This window comes from Triplophysa dalaica, chromosome 10, assembly GCF_015846415.1.
Source record: "Triplophysa dalaica isolate WHDGS20190420 chromosome 10, ASM1584641v1, whole genome shotgun sequence".
Lineage (NCBI taxonomy): Eukaryota > Metazoa > Chordata > Actinopteri > Cypriniformes > Nemacheilidae > Triplophysa > Triplophysa dalaica.
The window spans coordinates 9,211,661-9,224,145 of record NC_079551.1 but is presented as its reverse complement, the minus strand read 5'-3'; the positions used below and the strand labels follow the sequence as shown (position 1 = coordinate 9,224,145).

The 12,485-nt window shown below is 39.0% G+C and overlaps 1 protein-coding gene across 3 annotated transcripts in view; it reads left to right on the top strand.

Annotated features, from left to right (window-relative positions):
• Positions 1-12,485, top strand: part of si:ch73-63e15.2 (protein strawberry notch homolog 2) — a 44,496-nt gene that overhangs the window by 24,909 nt on the left and 7,102 nt on the right. For 2 of the 3 annotated variants that reach the window (XM_056758058.1, XM_056758057.1), the window contains exons 5-17: positions 8,417-8,566; positions 8,871-8,954; positions 9,423-9,522; positions 9,702-9,862; positions 9,955-10,088; positions 10,181-10,271; positions 10,372-10,515; positions 10,644-10,761; positions 10,841-10,946; positions 11,155-11,308; positions 11,511-11,687; positions 11,786-11,883; positions 12,372-12,454. In XM_056758058.1, coding sequence (XP_056614036.1) covers positions 8,417-8,566; positions 8,871-8,954; positions 9,423-9,522; positions 9,702-9,862; positions 9,955-10,088; positions 10,181-10,271; positions 10,372-10,515; positions 10,644-10,761; positions 10,841-10,946; positions 11,155-11,308; positions 11,511-11,687; positions 11,786-11,883; positions 12,372-12,454 — 1,600 coding nt within the window. Of the gene's footprint in view, positions 1-1,540; positions 1,841-8,416; positions 8,567-8,870; positions 8,955-9,422; positions 9,523-9,701; positions 9,863-9,954; positions 10,089-10,180; positions 10,272-10,371; positions 10,516-10,643; positions 10,762-10,840; positions 10,947-11,154; positions 11,309-11,510; positions 11,688-11,785; positions 11,884-12,371; positions 12,455-12,485 lie in introns of those variants that run through there. The other variant, XM_056758059.1, reaches the window with a different exon arrangement.

The following is a 12,485-nucleotide window of genomic DNA, read 5'->3' as shown; positions in this document are numbered from 1 at the left end:
AAAGCACACACTTGCGCAGACAACCCCTGAAGCTGAGTGAAATATTTTGGAAACAACTAACCATGGAACACAAACTGCACCGGTGCAGGTTCTCTTCAGAGAGTAAGTTGCTATGGTTGCTTACATGCCCTGAAAGTTATCTGTAACTGAAATCTGAGGTTAACAGCTAACTTAACCCTTAAACTTACCCGGGTGTGTCACATAGCCAGCTTTCTGGTTTGGTTGTTTGGAAACAAAGAAAGATATTTAAATAAAAAAAATCTCGGGCACCGTTGACCACCATAGTGTTCTGTTGAAAACAAAATAAGATATTTTGAGGAATTAAGGAAAATAAACAGTTCTTGTGTACCTTAACAACCATTTTATTTTTTCTACGATGGTAGTCAATGGTGCCCCAGAAATCTCATTTCCTAACAATTTTCCAAATATCTTTTCTAGTGTTCAACAGTACAAAATTCCAAACCTGTATATTTCTTTGTATTGTACCATCCCTTTAATGTTAAATCATTTATTATACTTATACATCTTTTTATCATAATCTGCATGCATAAACATCAGAAACGATAATGATACACCTTACTAACCATAGAACCTTAGATTTTGAAGTAAAAAGTGCAGTTCGCATCTGTGATGGAAATAATGAGTTTTGCTAGATTTCAGCTGTGTTTTACCATACACTCAATGAAGCGTATAGATAACAGCGACCAATAATCGATGACTCATCTCTATACTGAATCACAGCCCGTCAGAGTTTATTCACAATAATGACACCATATCAAGGCGCCATTCTGTCGCCGAGGCTACCAGTCACTGGCTACTCACAGCCACGATGTGAAGACGGAAGACATTGATTTCTGTTACGAACCCTCGCTACAGCTGGACTCCTAACGGATTAGACCTTCTAAGATGGCATGATGTTTTCCGTAAAGATTTGCGAAAATAGCCAGGTTTTAAGGGGAAGAGGAGGGGTCTTCTAGAAATGATTTGATGCCCCAGGTGTTATTCTAAGCTTTCTACCGTAACTACAATGATGCCTTTTTGGAAATCAGCCAGCTGGGTAGCTGAGCAACTTTTGTTAAGAATGAAGGTATATTTCACAGCCCTACAGCTAAGGTGACGTCTACCTAGTCATGAAGCATCACATGAACTTATCCATTTTGATAAAACTAATAGCCTTGATTGTTTTCCATTTATAAGTGATGAAGTATCTTATTCAGGATGGGGGCTGGAGACAAAGGCGAGAGAAAGGATTGCAATAATACACTCAGCTGGGAGCCGCTAAACATGATATTCTTTAAATAATGACCTGCCTGCTTCAAACCGAGGCAACGCAGGAGAACGGGAGCGCTGCACTGTTTACACTACAAATGCGGTTGAGTTACACCATGTACTGTAAAGAGGGCTTGACTGCCAGTAACTCTAGTCAGTTACCAACAAAAGCATCATTTCCTGAAAACTCCTCCCCTGCCCTCCCCCTCTCGTGGCTCCCCTCCCCTCTCCACCACCTTAAGCAATGAGGAACTAACCCACAATCAATATGAATAAACCTCCTTACGCATATAGTACGCTACCTGTCAGTCGTTTTACCGGGGTCAAGCTCGCAAGCCTTGAGACGTACTTGTTGTGGTTTGGAGGAGTTTTCTCTCTCTCTCTCTCTCTCTCTCTCTCTCTCGGTCTCAGCTGTCTTGTATTGTTAATGGGAATGTTGCTGTTGTAAATGCCGGCTCTGTCTCCAGCCCATGGAAGGATCTGTTAGTTTGTGGAGGTGAACGACAGTGACATGTCACTCATGCAATTTTGGACTAAGTTTTATGCACAACTGGGACTTCCTCCACCGAAGGTAGAGCGCTCGTATATTCTTGAGACGACTTGTATATTTTTGCTTTTCAGTGGAAAAACATGTAATAGTTGTTGCGTAAATGCTCATGCGGTATAATTAAAAGCTGTAGTTAATAAAACTCACAGAGTGGGAAATTCAAGTTTTACATTGTTGGCATCTGGCCTAACGTTCTAGTTTCTCTCAGATTGTTTCCTTGAAGCGATAAGGATATTTGTTTCCTTGTAAGTTTGTGCTATCTCTTATTTAGATCTTTAAACATCATTTTTGCAACAGTTGTTTTCAATTTTTGTTAGTGTGGCACTGTGGATTTTCTTGGGTTCAGCTTGTTTCCAGTCGTCCTGTCTATTAGTAATCAGCATGACAAACGCTTGCTGGTTTACTGTAAGAGGTGGAAGCAGATGATTCTGCCATTTGCCTTCTAAGTCGACTGCAGTTTTGATGTCGCTTGTAGCGCATTGTAAGAAAACGTTTTTGAATGAAAGCATTTGTGAAGTGTTTGCTTTGGCTTTTGATTTCTTGCTACAGTTGTTGTTAAACTGTACGAGTCAAAACTTTGTTTCATTTTTTATTTTTGAAAAATTGAACAGTTTTTACACATTTGTCTTGGTGGAAATAAAATCACAATGTGTCGAAGTGGATGGGAGACTTTAATCAAAATCTGTACATGAGAATTTGACATGTTTTGCATTTGTTGTGAAGCAAAGCCTTCTTATGTATTCCGGTAATCCTGCATTGTCCCTGACCAGAGAAGATGTTGGACTCTCTTTTTCGGCGGGTGCATATTGATGCTTCACTTACTGGAAGAGTCATGATAAAATACTGATATGATGTAAAAAGCTTTTGATTCCCAAACTGACAACCAGTAGCTTCAACTATAGCACTTAATGTCACGACCCATATCTTTCTTTTTCTTTCTTCCTTTCTTCCTTCCTTTCTATCTTTCTCTTTCTTTCTTTCTTTCCTTCTTTTTTTTCTTCCGTCTTTTTTTTCTCATTTTCGTTTAGTAGTCCGTTCCAATACCCATTCAATTTCACTTCAAATATTAAAACCGCACAATACCACAAACTTAAACATTTTAATAATTCAAGTTTTTTTACTCAAAAGTTTTAAATTTTTATCGCCTACTAGGATGTTTAATCAGGTTTGTAAACCCCTTTGTTAAAATGCATTTAAATGAAAAATGTATGTGTAAATGTGTCCTATGGTGGGATTGCAAAAAAATTCAAAAAAATAACAATGAAGATAAATCACATTATTTAATAATAAATAATATTTAGGGCTGTCGAATGATCAGTCGCGATAAATAGCATCAAGAATAAAAGTATATTTACATAATACATGTCTGTGTACTGTGCATATTAACTTTGTATTTATAAACAGACATGCACATATTTAAGAAAAATATTTAATAAATAAATAATGTTGATTATGCATAAATTATTGTAAATAAATGTATACATGTATGTGTATTCGTTTATAAATACATAATTAATATGCAAAGAATACAGACATATATAATGTAAACACAAACTTTTATAATTAATTTATTACATATTATTAACAGTTTTCTATTATTTTGCTGTGTCACACTATAGGACACAACAGTATATTTTTCAACTACCCATGTGCATTTTAATAAACTAAATCAGGTAAAAGAAAGAAATGACAACACAAATGAAGTAAACCAAGCTATTCATGTATCTGACAGCAGCATACATTAAACATTCTGTAATTGAAAAATTGAGATATAAAATAATGGCTGGCCTAGTCTTCACTGTCTGAATCAGATCAATACTTATTAAAGCTAGCAAAGACATCCAGCCGAGAACAGCGAGTGTGTTTCTCTTTCTGTCTGTATTGATTTTTGATTAATATTTACAACACAACAGACAATAACCATCTTCTATGTCTTTCGTCTGTTTGCCATTGTTGTTTGGTGTTTTTCCTTGTCAGTCTGTGTCTCCTTAATAAAGTACAGCTCATAAAAGCTATCAGGAAGCTCGACATGATAATCTGGCAGTGACGCTTGAAGCCTGTCTGCTGTTTTCCCGTCAGTGCTGGTCGGGAAGGTTCAATAAATGTTGTTCTGTGGTGTAACCCGACACACTGTCGTAATAATGAGTCTTTATTATAAAGCAGGAGTGTCTGGAGATTTGTATGTGCATTTTTCTGTTCGGTCTTCCCCCTGTCCTTCTCACACGTTCACGCACAAATGCACAGCCTTACTCATCTTCCTGACTGTGGCCACCAGCGTGTCATGCAGGTGCATCTTTTCCCTTATATTTCATAAAGGAAACAATTATGCTGACTTACAGTAAATGATGCGTTTCTGATGGTCCCCGCTGGCTGGCTTTGCCACCTCATCTCAAACGCGCCTGTCTGTATTTCACCTCACTTACTGTAAATAGTTGTTTTTTGCCATTTTTGTCATTGTTTCCTGCCCGGTCGTTAAATGTGTATGCTGTCGGGGCACGTCAGCACCCGACGAGCGGAAAGCGGGATTCAGAAAGTTTGCCCCATTCGGCTACCAACCTAAACAGAGACACCTCGACTGGCTTCAAAGCTGCTTTGGTTTGCAAACAGCCGCATCCAAAAGCCAAACAGAAGTGAATTTCTTCATTGGCAGATCTGGAAAGACTCATGGTATCGCCGGACAGCAGGTTATAGAGTTCATGTCAGGCCGCCGGGTTGAAAAAAAACCCACAGCGGGATTCAGGAAGGACAGAGAGGAACTGCTGGTGTTTTCCACGGCGTGTGCGGCACTATATTGCATTCCTGTTAATTCAGAAGTGGCCTTGTTAAACAACCTTTGAGGGACTGATCTTTCAAAGTGTTGATTTTCTGACTTTATAACCTCATGATAATTTGGGACATGTGGAACAGTCTGGCGAAGTGTCCCGCACTCGCTCAGGAATAACAGACGTCACAGTTGGCTGAGGTCATGTAAGGTTGTGGGGGCGGAATACATTTTACTTGTAAAAATGTAAATGAAAATCAAGTGAACTTAACTGCTTTGGTGATTTGTTATATGGGTAGTTACAAATAAACCATACCTGTGTCCTATGGTCTGGACAGCAAACATAACTGACAACAAACTGTATAATATATTATTTATATTATACCTTTTTACATTTGTAATATCAAATCGCATAAGAGAGATTTATTTTCATTGTTCGTTTTTATTTTGTAAAATTTTAAGTATTTTTGTTGAAAAAAATGATTGTGGCCCAGAATTATAAATTCAGTCTTAAAATATATTAGTTATATATACTATAAAATTTATTATAAAAATATTAACATTTTTTTTTATAAATGACTAGACACTAAAGAAACAAATGATGTCTAATACTAGTATTTTAGAATTAACAATTTTATTAATACCCTATTTGTTGTTTTGACCACAACCAACCGTTTTGAATTATATATCAATTCAAAGTAAATCATAAGGGGCGATTCACATTTGCGTCTACAACCGCTCTGAAAATGCGAGCCATGACGCTGTCACATGACACGCGGTGCACACACGGCACTCTGTAATATCAAAATATTTCCATCTCAATTCTGCGCCGATGCATCTAGACAAATGTGCACATGTGCACATCTAAACTTAAAATAACTAACTTTCGTGCGCAAAAAATCGTGAGATGTGAATCATCACTAATGCAATATTTTTTTAAATTTATGAAAGTTTAATGTGGTTTTATGAAAGCTTTTGCAAAAACTGTAAAGCGTTACTTTTGTCTGTGTATTTTCTGTCAAATAAAAATGACAACATGACAGGAATGACAGAATCCTGTTAAGCACAATACATCATTTAGGATTTAGTTTAAAAGAAAAAATTATATGTGACATTCGGTATGTACATAAACTGTTTGATATTGTTAGTAGATAAAACAAATCAACTAGTCAGAACTTAAAATGTATTTTAACCAAACAAAAGTGCCTGGCATTGAATATTTAAGCTTAGTTCACAACTGAATAAGTCTTTATTTTAGTCTTGCAAAGAAAACAAATTTAGAATGGGTGACATCAATAGCATTCATATGTCTGAAGCAACTGCTGGATGTCAGGAGAAGGAGGGGAATCCCTGTTTGCATGTTCAGCAGTGGAGAGGAGGAGGAGGTGGCCAGGCCTTCCAGGAAATCTCGCCTTGTTCCTTGTGGTTGCATGAGAATGTACGGAATCAAAATATGCAGTTGCCACTTGGTTAACTATTTCCCAAGTCATCTCCTTAAAAAAAGCTCAGAAGGTTTCGCTGAACTGCTGAGGGTCATCATTTGCAACAAACCGCTTGTTGTTGACCTGAGATTTCTTTATTTGCCCTATGTGTTAGTTGGCAGTGCTGAGCCAACATGTCCTCAGAAGATCCTGGAAGATCAAAGATCATCAGTGTCACTGAGACCGGGTCAATCGGTCATTACCCTTTTGATCAATGTTAGTGGGTGGGCCGTGGCATCAGGTAACAGAATCCCCCGTTGATCTTTTTGGCATTACTTTCTGAAACAAACTCACTATTGAAATAAGCATTTTCTGGGTTTTGGGAGCAATGCTGAGACAGCCTGTATTGGTTGTCTGATGGAATGTTTTTGTTCTATATATGGGCATACAAATATGTTTTTGTCTGTTGTGCTTGTGCCGGGAAGGAAGAAATGCTTGTGGAAGACCGAATGACTTGACATTGAATTGAGTGAGTAGAATGCGGAAAGACGACTAAACCACCGCCTGATAAACAGACTGTTGCTAAATAGAATCTTACGGACACAAAGTACAGCATGAGGCCTTAAATAGCTGTTCAATCATTGGTTTTTAATATCCGATTTTCAATAAATGATTTAGAACAATGATTCAAGGACACTGATTCTAAATTGTCGATTCTAGAATCGTGATTTAAGAAAACTGATTCTAGAATATGGATTCTTGAAGGCGAGATACAGTTTTTGTTTAAATACATACTGTATATATACATATATCTATATACACATATATCTATATATACACATATATATATATATATATATATATATATAAAACAATATATGCATACACTTTTACATGCATATGAAAAAATATGATCAAAAGCATGTGATGCGTGATTCCTGTCCTTTCCACTTTCGGTTCCATTTCACGGCTTTTGATCTCTGTTCATTATCAACATCATCAAATTCTGAGGAAGTCACTTCAAGTTTGTGGGTTCATCCTTTTTCTATTAAAATTGCTCATGCAGTCAATTGAAGATGTTCTCACAATATTTTCGAGACCCATCCAACTTCACGAGCAACAAATAAACCACACATGTTCTATAAAGCAAAGCTGTTTTGTAAATGTACATGCTTGCCGTTACTATCAAGGTAGAGCTATATGCATCCTCTCTCTGAATGCTCGGTCGTGGTTTAATCGCTGGGGAAATTCAGACACTCTAAGTTTCAATTTAGGTTGTAAACATCTCATTTTGGGGTCTGGGTTCTGCCACATCTCTTTAATCTGACTCTCTCTTCTCTTGAAAAGATGGAGAAATGGTTCTCATTACATTAATAAAATGGATCAAATGCTCAGACCCCGCTGGCCCCTCTCCAGTTCCAGCTTGTATAATGTTCGCTGATTTTCCTCGAATTGCAAAGAGTTCTTGGAAAATTTTGGCTGTGCTGAGATCAGCTCAAGCCTTTCGCATTCACAACCCCTTCATATCACTCACACATTCCACTGGACCATATAAACACACACGTGCTTACTACAAAGCCTTTGATTAACTGAGTGCATTGTCCTTCAAAAGCGGATCGCTGCACTGTAGGATCACACGCCTCCTTCCATCCGCACTTCATCTGCTTAATACACTTTGTATTTTAATTAGATTGTGGGTTCGGTGGTTTAGATTTATTGTTCTCTTTGACTCCTCAATAGGGATAGTGTGTTTATTCCGATTACGAGTCCAGCGTTTATTCCCCAGCCATTTTACCCGCTGATGGGACCCCAGGATGTTCCTCATGCGGTAACCGCATCAATTATGCATTATAAACTGCATCTCCAAATGTGGCGGCCATTCAGAACGAGTGCTACTAAATATTATGGTATCTTGACCTTGATATGAAATCATATCAACTGTATTTGGTGAATAATCACAGTTCATTTGGTCACATAGATTCATGGCAAACATGTGCACGCCATATCATTTAGATGTAGCTTTTACATTTTTTGCAGTGCCTTCTAGGTGTATATGCATAATTTTTTATACTTTTTATAAGCGTGTTTCCTGCAATATGCGCTGCTTGTTCAATGCTCTACCCGTTGAGGTTCAGGAACACAGGAGTTTTTATGGAGAGCTCAGAAGAAGCGCTTCATTTGTGAATTCACCTGTTTTCTAGGAAGTGTCCTTATGCATGATTTCAATTACAAATGCTGTCAACTGTTTGTTCTTGCTTGTTGCTTATTTAAGTCTTTAAAACGATAAAAAATAATGGTGTTTTCTTCCTATTGCTCAAAATGAAAGCTAGGAATTAGTTGTCATATCTATATTAATGTCTCAACTGCTTTTTTGGATTGCACAGACATGAATTCATCGATGTGTCTCTGTTTTTTCAGGACCTCCCCTGTCTGGACGATCTGTCGATTCTCTCCTCTCCAAACGACTCTTTGTCCGAATACACAGTTCCCAACTTCCTCAATGCTGACGACATGGCACCCAATGTGCCTACATTATGGGACATCAACACACCAGCATCAGTCCAAGAGGTGAGGCCGATTTGTGACCGCAAACACACTTCGAGACACAAAACCTTTTGAGCACACCATGCCACAAAAATCTGATGAAAAATAATTGCGTCTGTGAAACACAAAAGGGAATGTCAAACTCCAGTGTAGGTTGTGATTTTTGTTTTGTTTTTGCTATTTGAGAACGTTATTATCATAGCTGGAGAAACCACACCTCTGAGGCACACCCATGAAGCGAACTTTTGTTCCAGCTCTGATAGTAAAGCATGTGACCTTTCCACTGTTTTTATGTCGCTTTTCCTCATTTGTTTCTTTCTCTTTTCAGCTGAATTCTAATAGGTTTCAAGGTTTAAACTCTTTGGAAGACATCACAGCCATCATTAATACACCGCCCATAGGGAGTTATCAGGTAAACACCAGCATTATTGAGTCATTGTCTAAATTAATAGAAGCCTTTTTTATTTTTTAATCTCTTTACAGTCTATATAAGTATGCACATTGTCTTTATTTGTAGAATAGTCCAACCGTAAAATGTTGTCATAATTTGCTCACCTTCCAGTTGTTACAAACCTGTTTACATTTGTTTGCTGTGCTGAAGATATTTTAATGAAAGTTTGTAACTAAGCTGTTTTAGGTCATCATTGACTCTCAAAGTAGGATAAAAGACTACTATGGGAGTCATTGGTGATACCAAAACGGCATCTTATGTAGTTCTTTGATTTTAGGCTTAGTTATATATATTATACATACGTTTTTAATGTGAATCAAACCCATTGCCTAGTGCCAGTTAAGCTATAGGATCAGATACTGAGATCTGAAATGTTAAACATCTTTTGATTTCTATACCGTCTGTTAACCTTCTCACGTGTAAACACAGAGACCACAAACACAGCCAGAGGAGGAAGAGGAAGTAGAGGTGGAGGAATCAGAGGAGCTCGGTCACGTAAACACATACGCCGACTACAGGCCCTCAAAATGTAAGCAATGCTATTTCCTTTTCAGTAGCTTTACTTAGGCCCTGGAAACATCATACATTTTGGGCATGTACCATGTTTTTGGTGTTGATCCTGTTCTCATTATCTGTAATTTAATGCCTTTTCTTTCCTCCCTGTTGTTTTGTTCTCTCTCGCTCTCTGTCTCGCTTCTCTTATCTCAGCCAAGATAGGAATATCCCATCCAGACCGTGTGGTTGAGACCAACACTTTATCTAGCGTTCCTCCTCCAGATATCACCTACACCCTGTCCATCCCAGGACCCACCATAACAAACGGCCTTCTCTCTGCCTTGCAGCTGGAGGCCATCATCTACGCCTGCCAGGTACCCCTGGAACACAAAATGATATATTGCTTTATTGTTGGCCAAAATCATGACACTTACAAGCCATTAATGTTGCCGTCTTTATCACACAGCAACATGAAGTGATTTTGCAGAACAACCAACGAGCCGGTTTCCTCATAGGGGACGGAGCGGGAGTCGGAAAAGGCCGCACGGTGGCCGGCATTATTCTGGAAAACTTTTTAAAGGGAAGAAAAAAAGCACTGTGGTATGTGATCTCATTAAACCCTCTCCATTCACTCATCCACGTCGAACACTGACTCAAGATCAGCTGGCTCATCCTCCTCATCTCTCCATCAGGTTCAGCGTCTCCAATGACCTGAAATATGACGCAGAGAGAGATCTCCACGACATCGGCGCATCTAATATACAAGTGCATGCATTGAATAAGGTCACTATTACCTCGCGGCTCAACGCGGCAGCCATGTTTCCAGTGTAGCCTGTACTCAAACATCCGCTCAAAGTGTTTAACCGGTTCGATTTTCTTGCAGATTAAGTACGGGGACACAGCTACCACAGAGGGGGTCCTGTTTGCGACTTACTCTGCACTGATCGGCGAGAGCCAGGCAGGCGGCCAGCACAGGACACGTCTTAAACAGATCCTAGACTGGTGTGAACAGGGTTTTGACGGAGTTGTATCCTTCATTCTGGGAATAATACTGTTTAGTCATTGTGCAACAGCAACTGTACTGTATGTTTCTGTTCCAGTCATCACTATTTTTGCAAAACAACAGTTTGACCCTTGACCACAGACTTCCCATAGATCATATTTGACGAATGCCACAAAGCCAAAAATGCCACCTCCACAAAAATGGGCAAAGCCGTGCTGGATCTGCAGAACAAGTTGCCACTGGCCAGAGTGGTTTACGCTAGTGCCACAGGTTGATTTCCATATAACACTGAAAATCTGCAAAATTATGCTGAAGGTTTGTCGTAACTGTACCGTACTTTGTTTCTCAGGCGCCTCGGAGCCAAAGAACATGATATACATGAGCCGTCTGGGGATCTGGGGAGAGAAAACCCCTTTCAAAACGTTTGAGGATTTCCTCCACAGCATCGAAAAGAGGTTGGTACAGTTGAATTTAAAAGGATTGTGTCTTTGTTGACTCATATCCTCATTTTGTGGAACTCTGAATACCGAATGTTAGGCTGACAGTCTCGGTCACCATTCACTTTCATTGCATTTCTTGTCATACAGTGAAACATTCTGCTTAAGGGTTTTCCCTTTCCATCAAATATGTTTTGATGTCTAACTGGAATGTTCTCCTTGATAGGGGCGTGGGAGCCATGGAGATCGTTGCCATGGATATGAAAGTCAGCGGGATGTACATTGCACGTCAGCTCAGCTTCTCAGGGGTCTCGTTCCGCATCGAAGAGATCAACTTGGATGATGACTTCAAACTTGTGTACAACAAAGCTGCCAAACTTGTAAGATACACAAAAGAAATTAATATCTATTTTAGGGACTCTAAGTAAAAACATTGAAGTGACTGTTTACACAACTTCGAAACAGCGTATACTGAAAGAGGCAATTGTGCGTCAAGCAATGTAATAAGACCGTATCCATGAATCTGTCTGTAAATGGGTTATCTTGCTGGGAACACATAACTCACACTCTTTGGTCTGACAGTGGGCGGAAGCTCTGGCCTTGTTCATGCAAGCAGCAGACGAGCTGTGCATGAATTCCAGGAAGTCCTTGTGGGGTCAGTTTTGGTCATCTCACCAGCGTTTCTTTAAATATCTCTGCATTGCTGCCAAAGTGCGTTGCCTGGTGGAGTTGGCTAAAAAAGAGCTGGAGGCTGGAAAGGTATGTCACATTAAAGATCCCGTAACAGTACAACAGACTTCTTTCTCGTTGGTTGTTTTATATATATGGATGTTTTATGGTGATTTATGCTTTTATAGTGTGTCGTGATCGGGCTCCAGTCAACTGGCGAGGCTCGAACGAGAGAAGTCCTCGACGAGAACGACGGACACTTGGACAGATTTGTTTCTGCTGCTGAGTAAGTGAATTTGGAAACATTTGTTTAAATATGCAGCTGCTTTCTGACTGGTTGTTTCCACAGTGGTGCTCATGCAGTTTCAGAATGATGGAAAGGTTCTCAATCATTGTGTTTGATGTTAAAGTTGTCAACACATTCCATGTATCATTCTGAAACTTGAGTAAACATACTTTTATAGGCAAAAGCTCTCTAAAACAATCGTTGACCTAAAATTAGCCGATTTGTATGTCCCAAACACACTTTCATTTCACACAGTTTTGAAGAATCTCACTGTTTTTCCCATTTAGTTACAAAAATGAGGATGCAAAAGTACTGGAACATATTTTCAGAGAAACATGAGTTTTTGGAACGACAAAATGAAATGCTAGAAATCTCTCATTCAGAACATCGGCTATTACCCACGAACAAAACAATATTCTCCAAATATTCTGTTTTATCAATCCAACAAATAATTTTGCAACAGTACGAACACACTTATGTGTCCTCAGGGGTGTGTTTCAATCTCTGGTCGTCAAACACTTCCCTTCAGAGAAGCAGAGGGGAGAAAAGGGACCGGGAAACAAGAGGAAACGTAAGCTCTCTCATAGTATTGCTAGCCATGT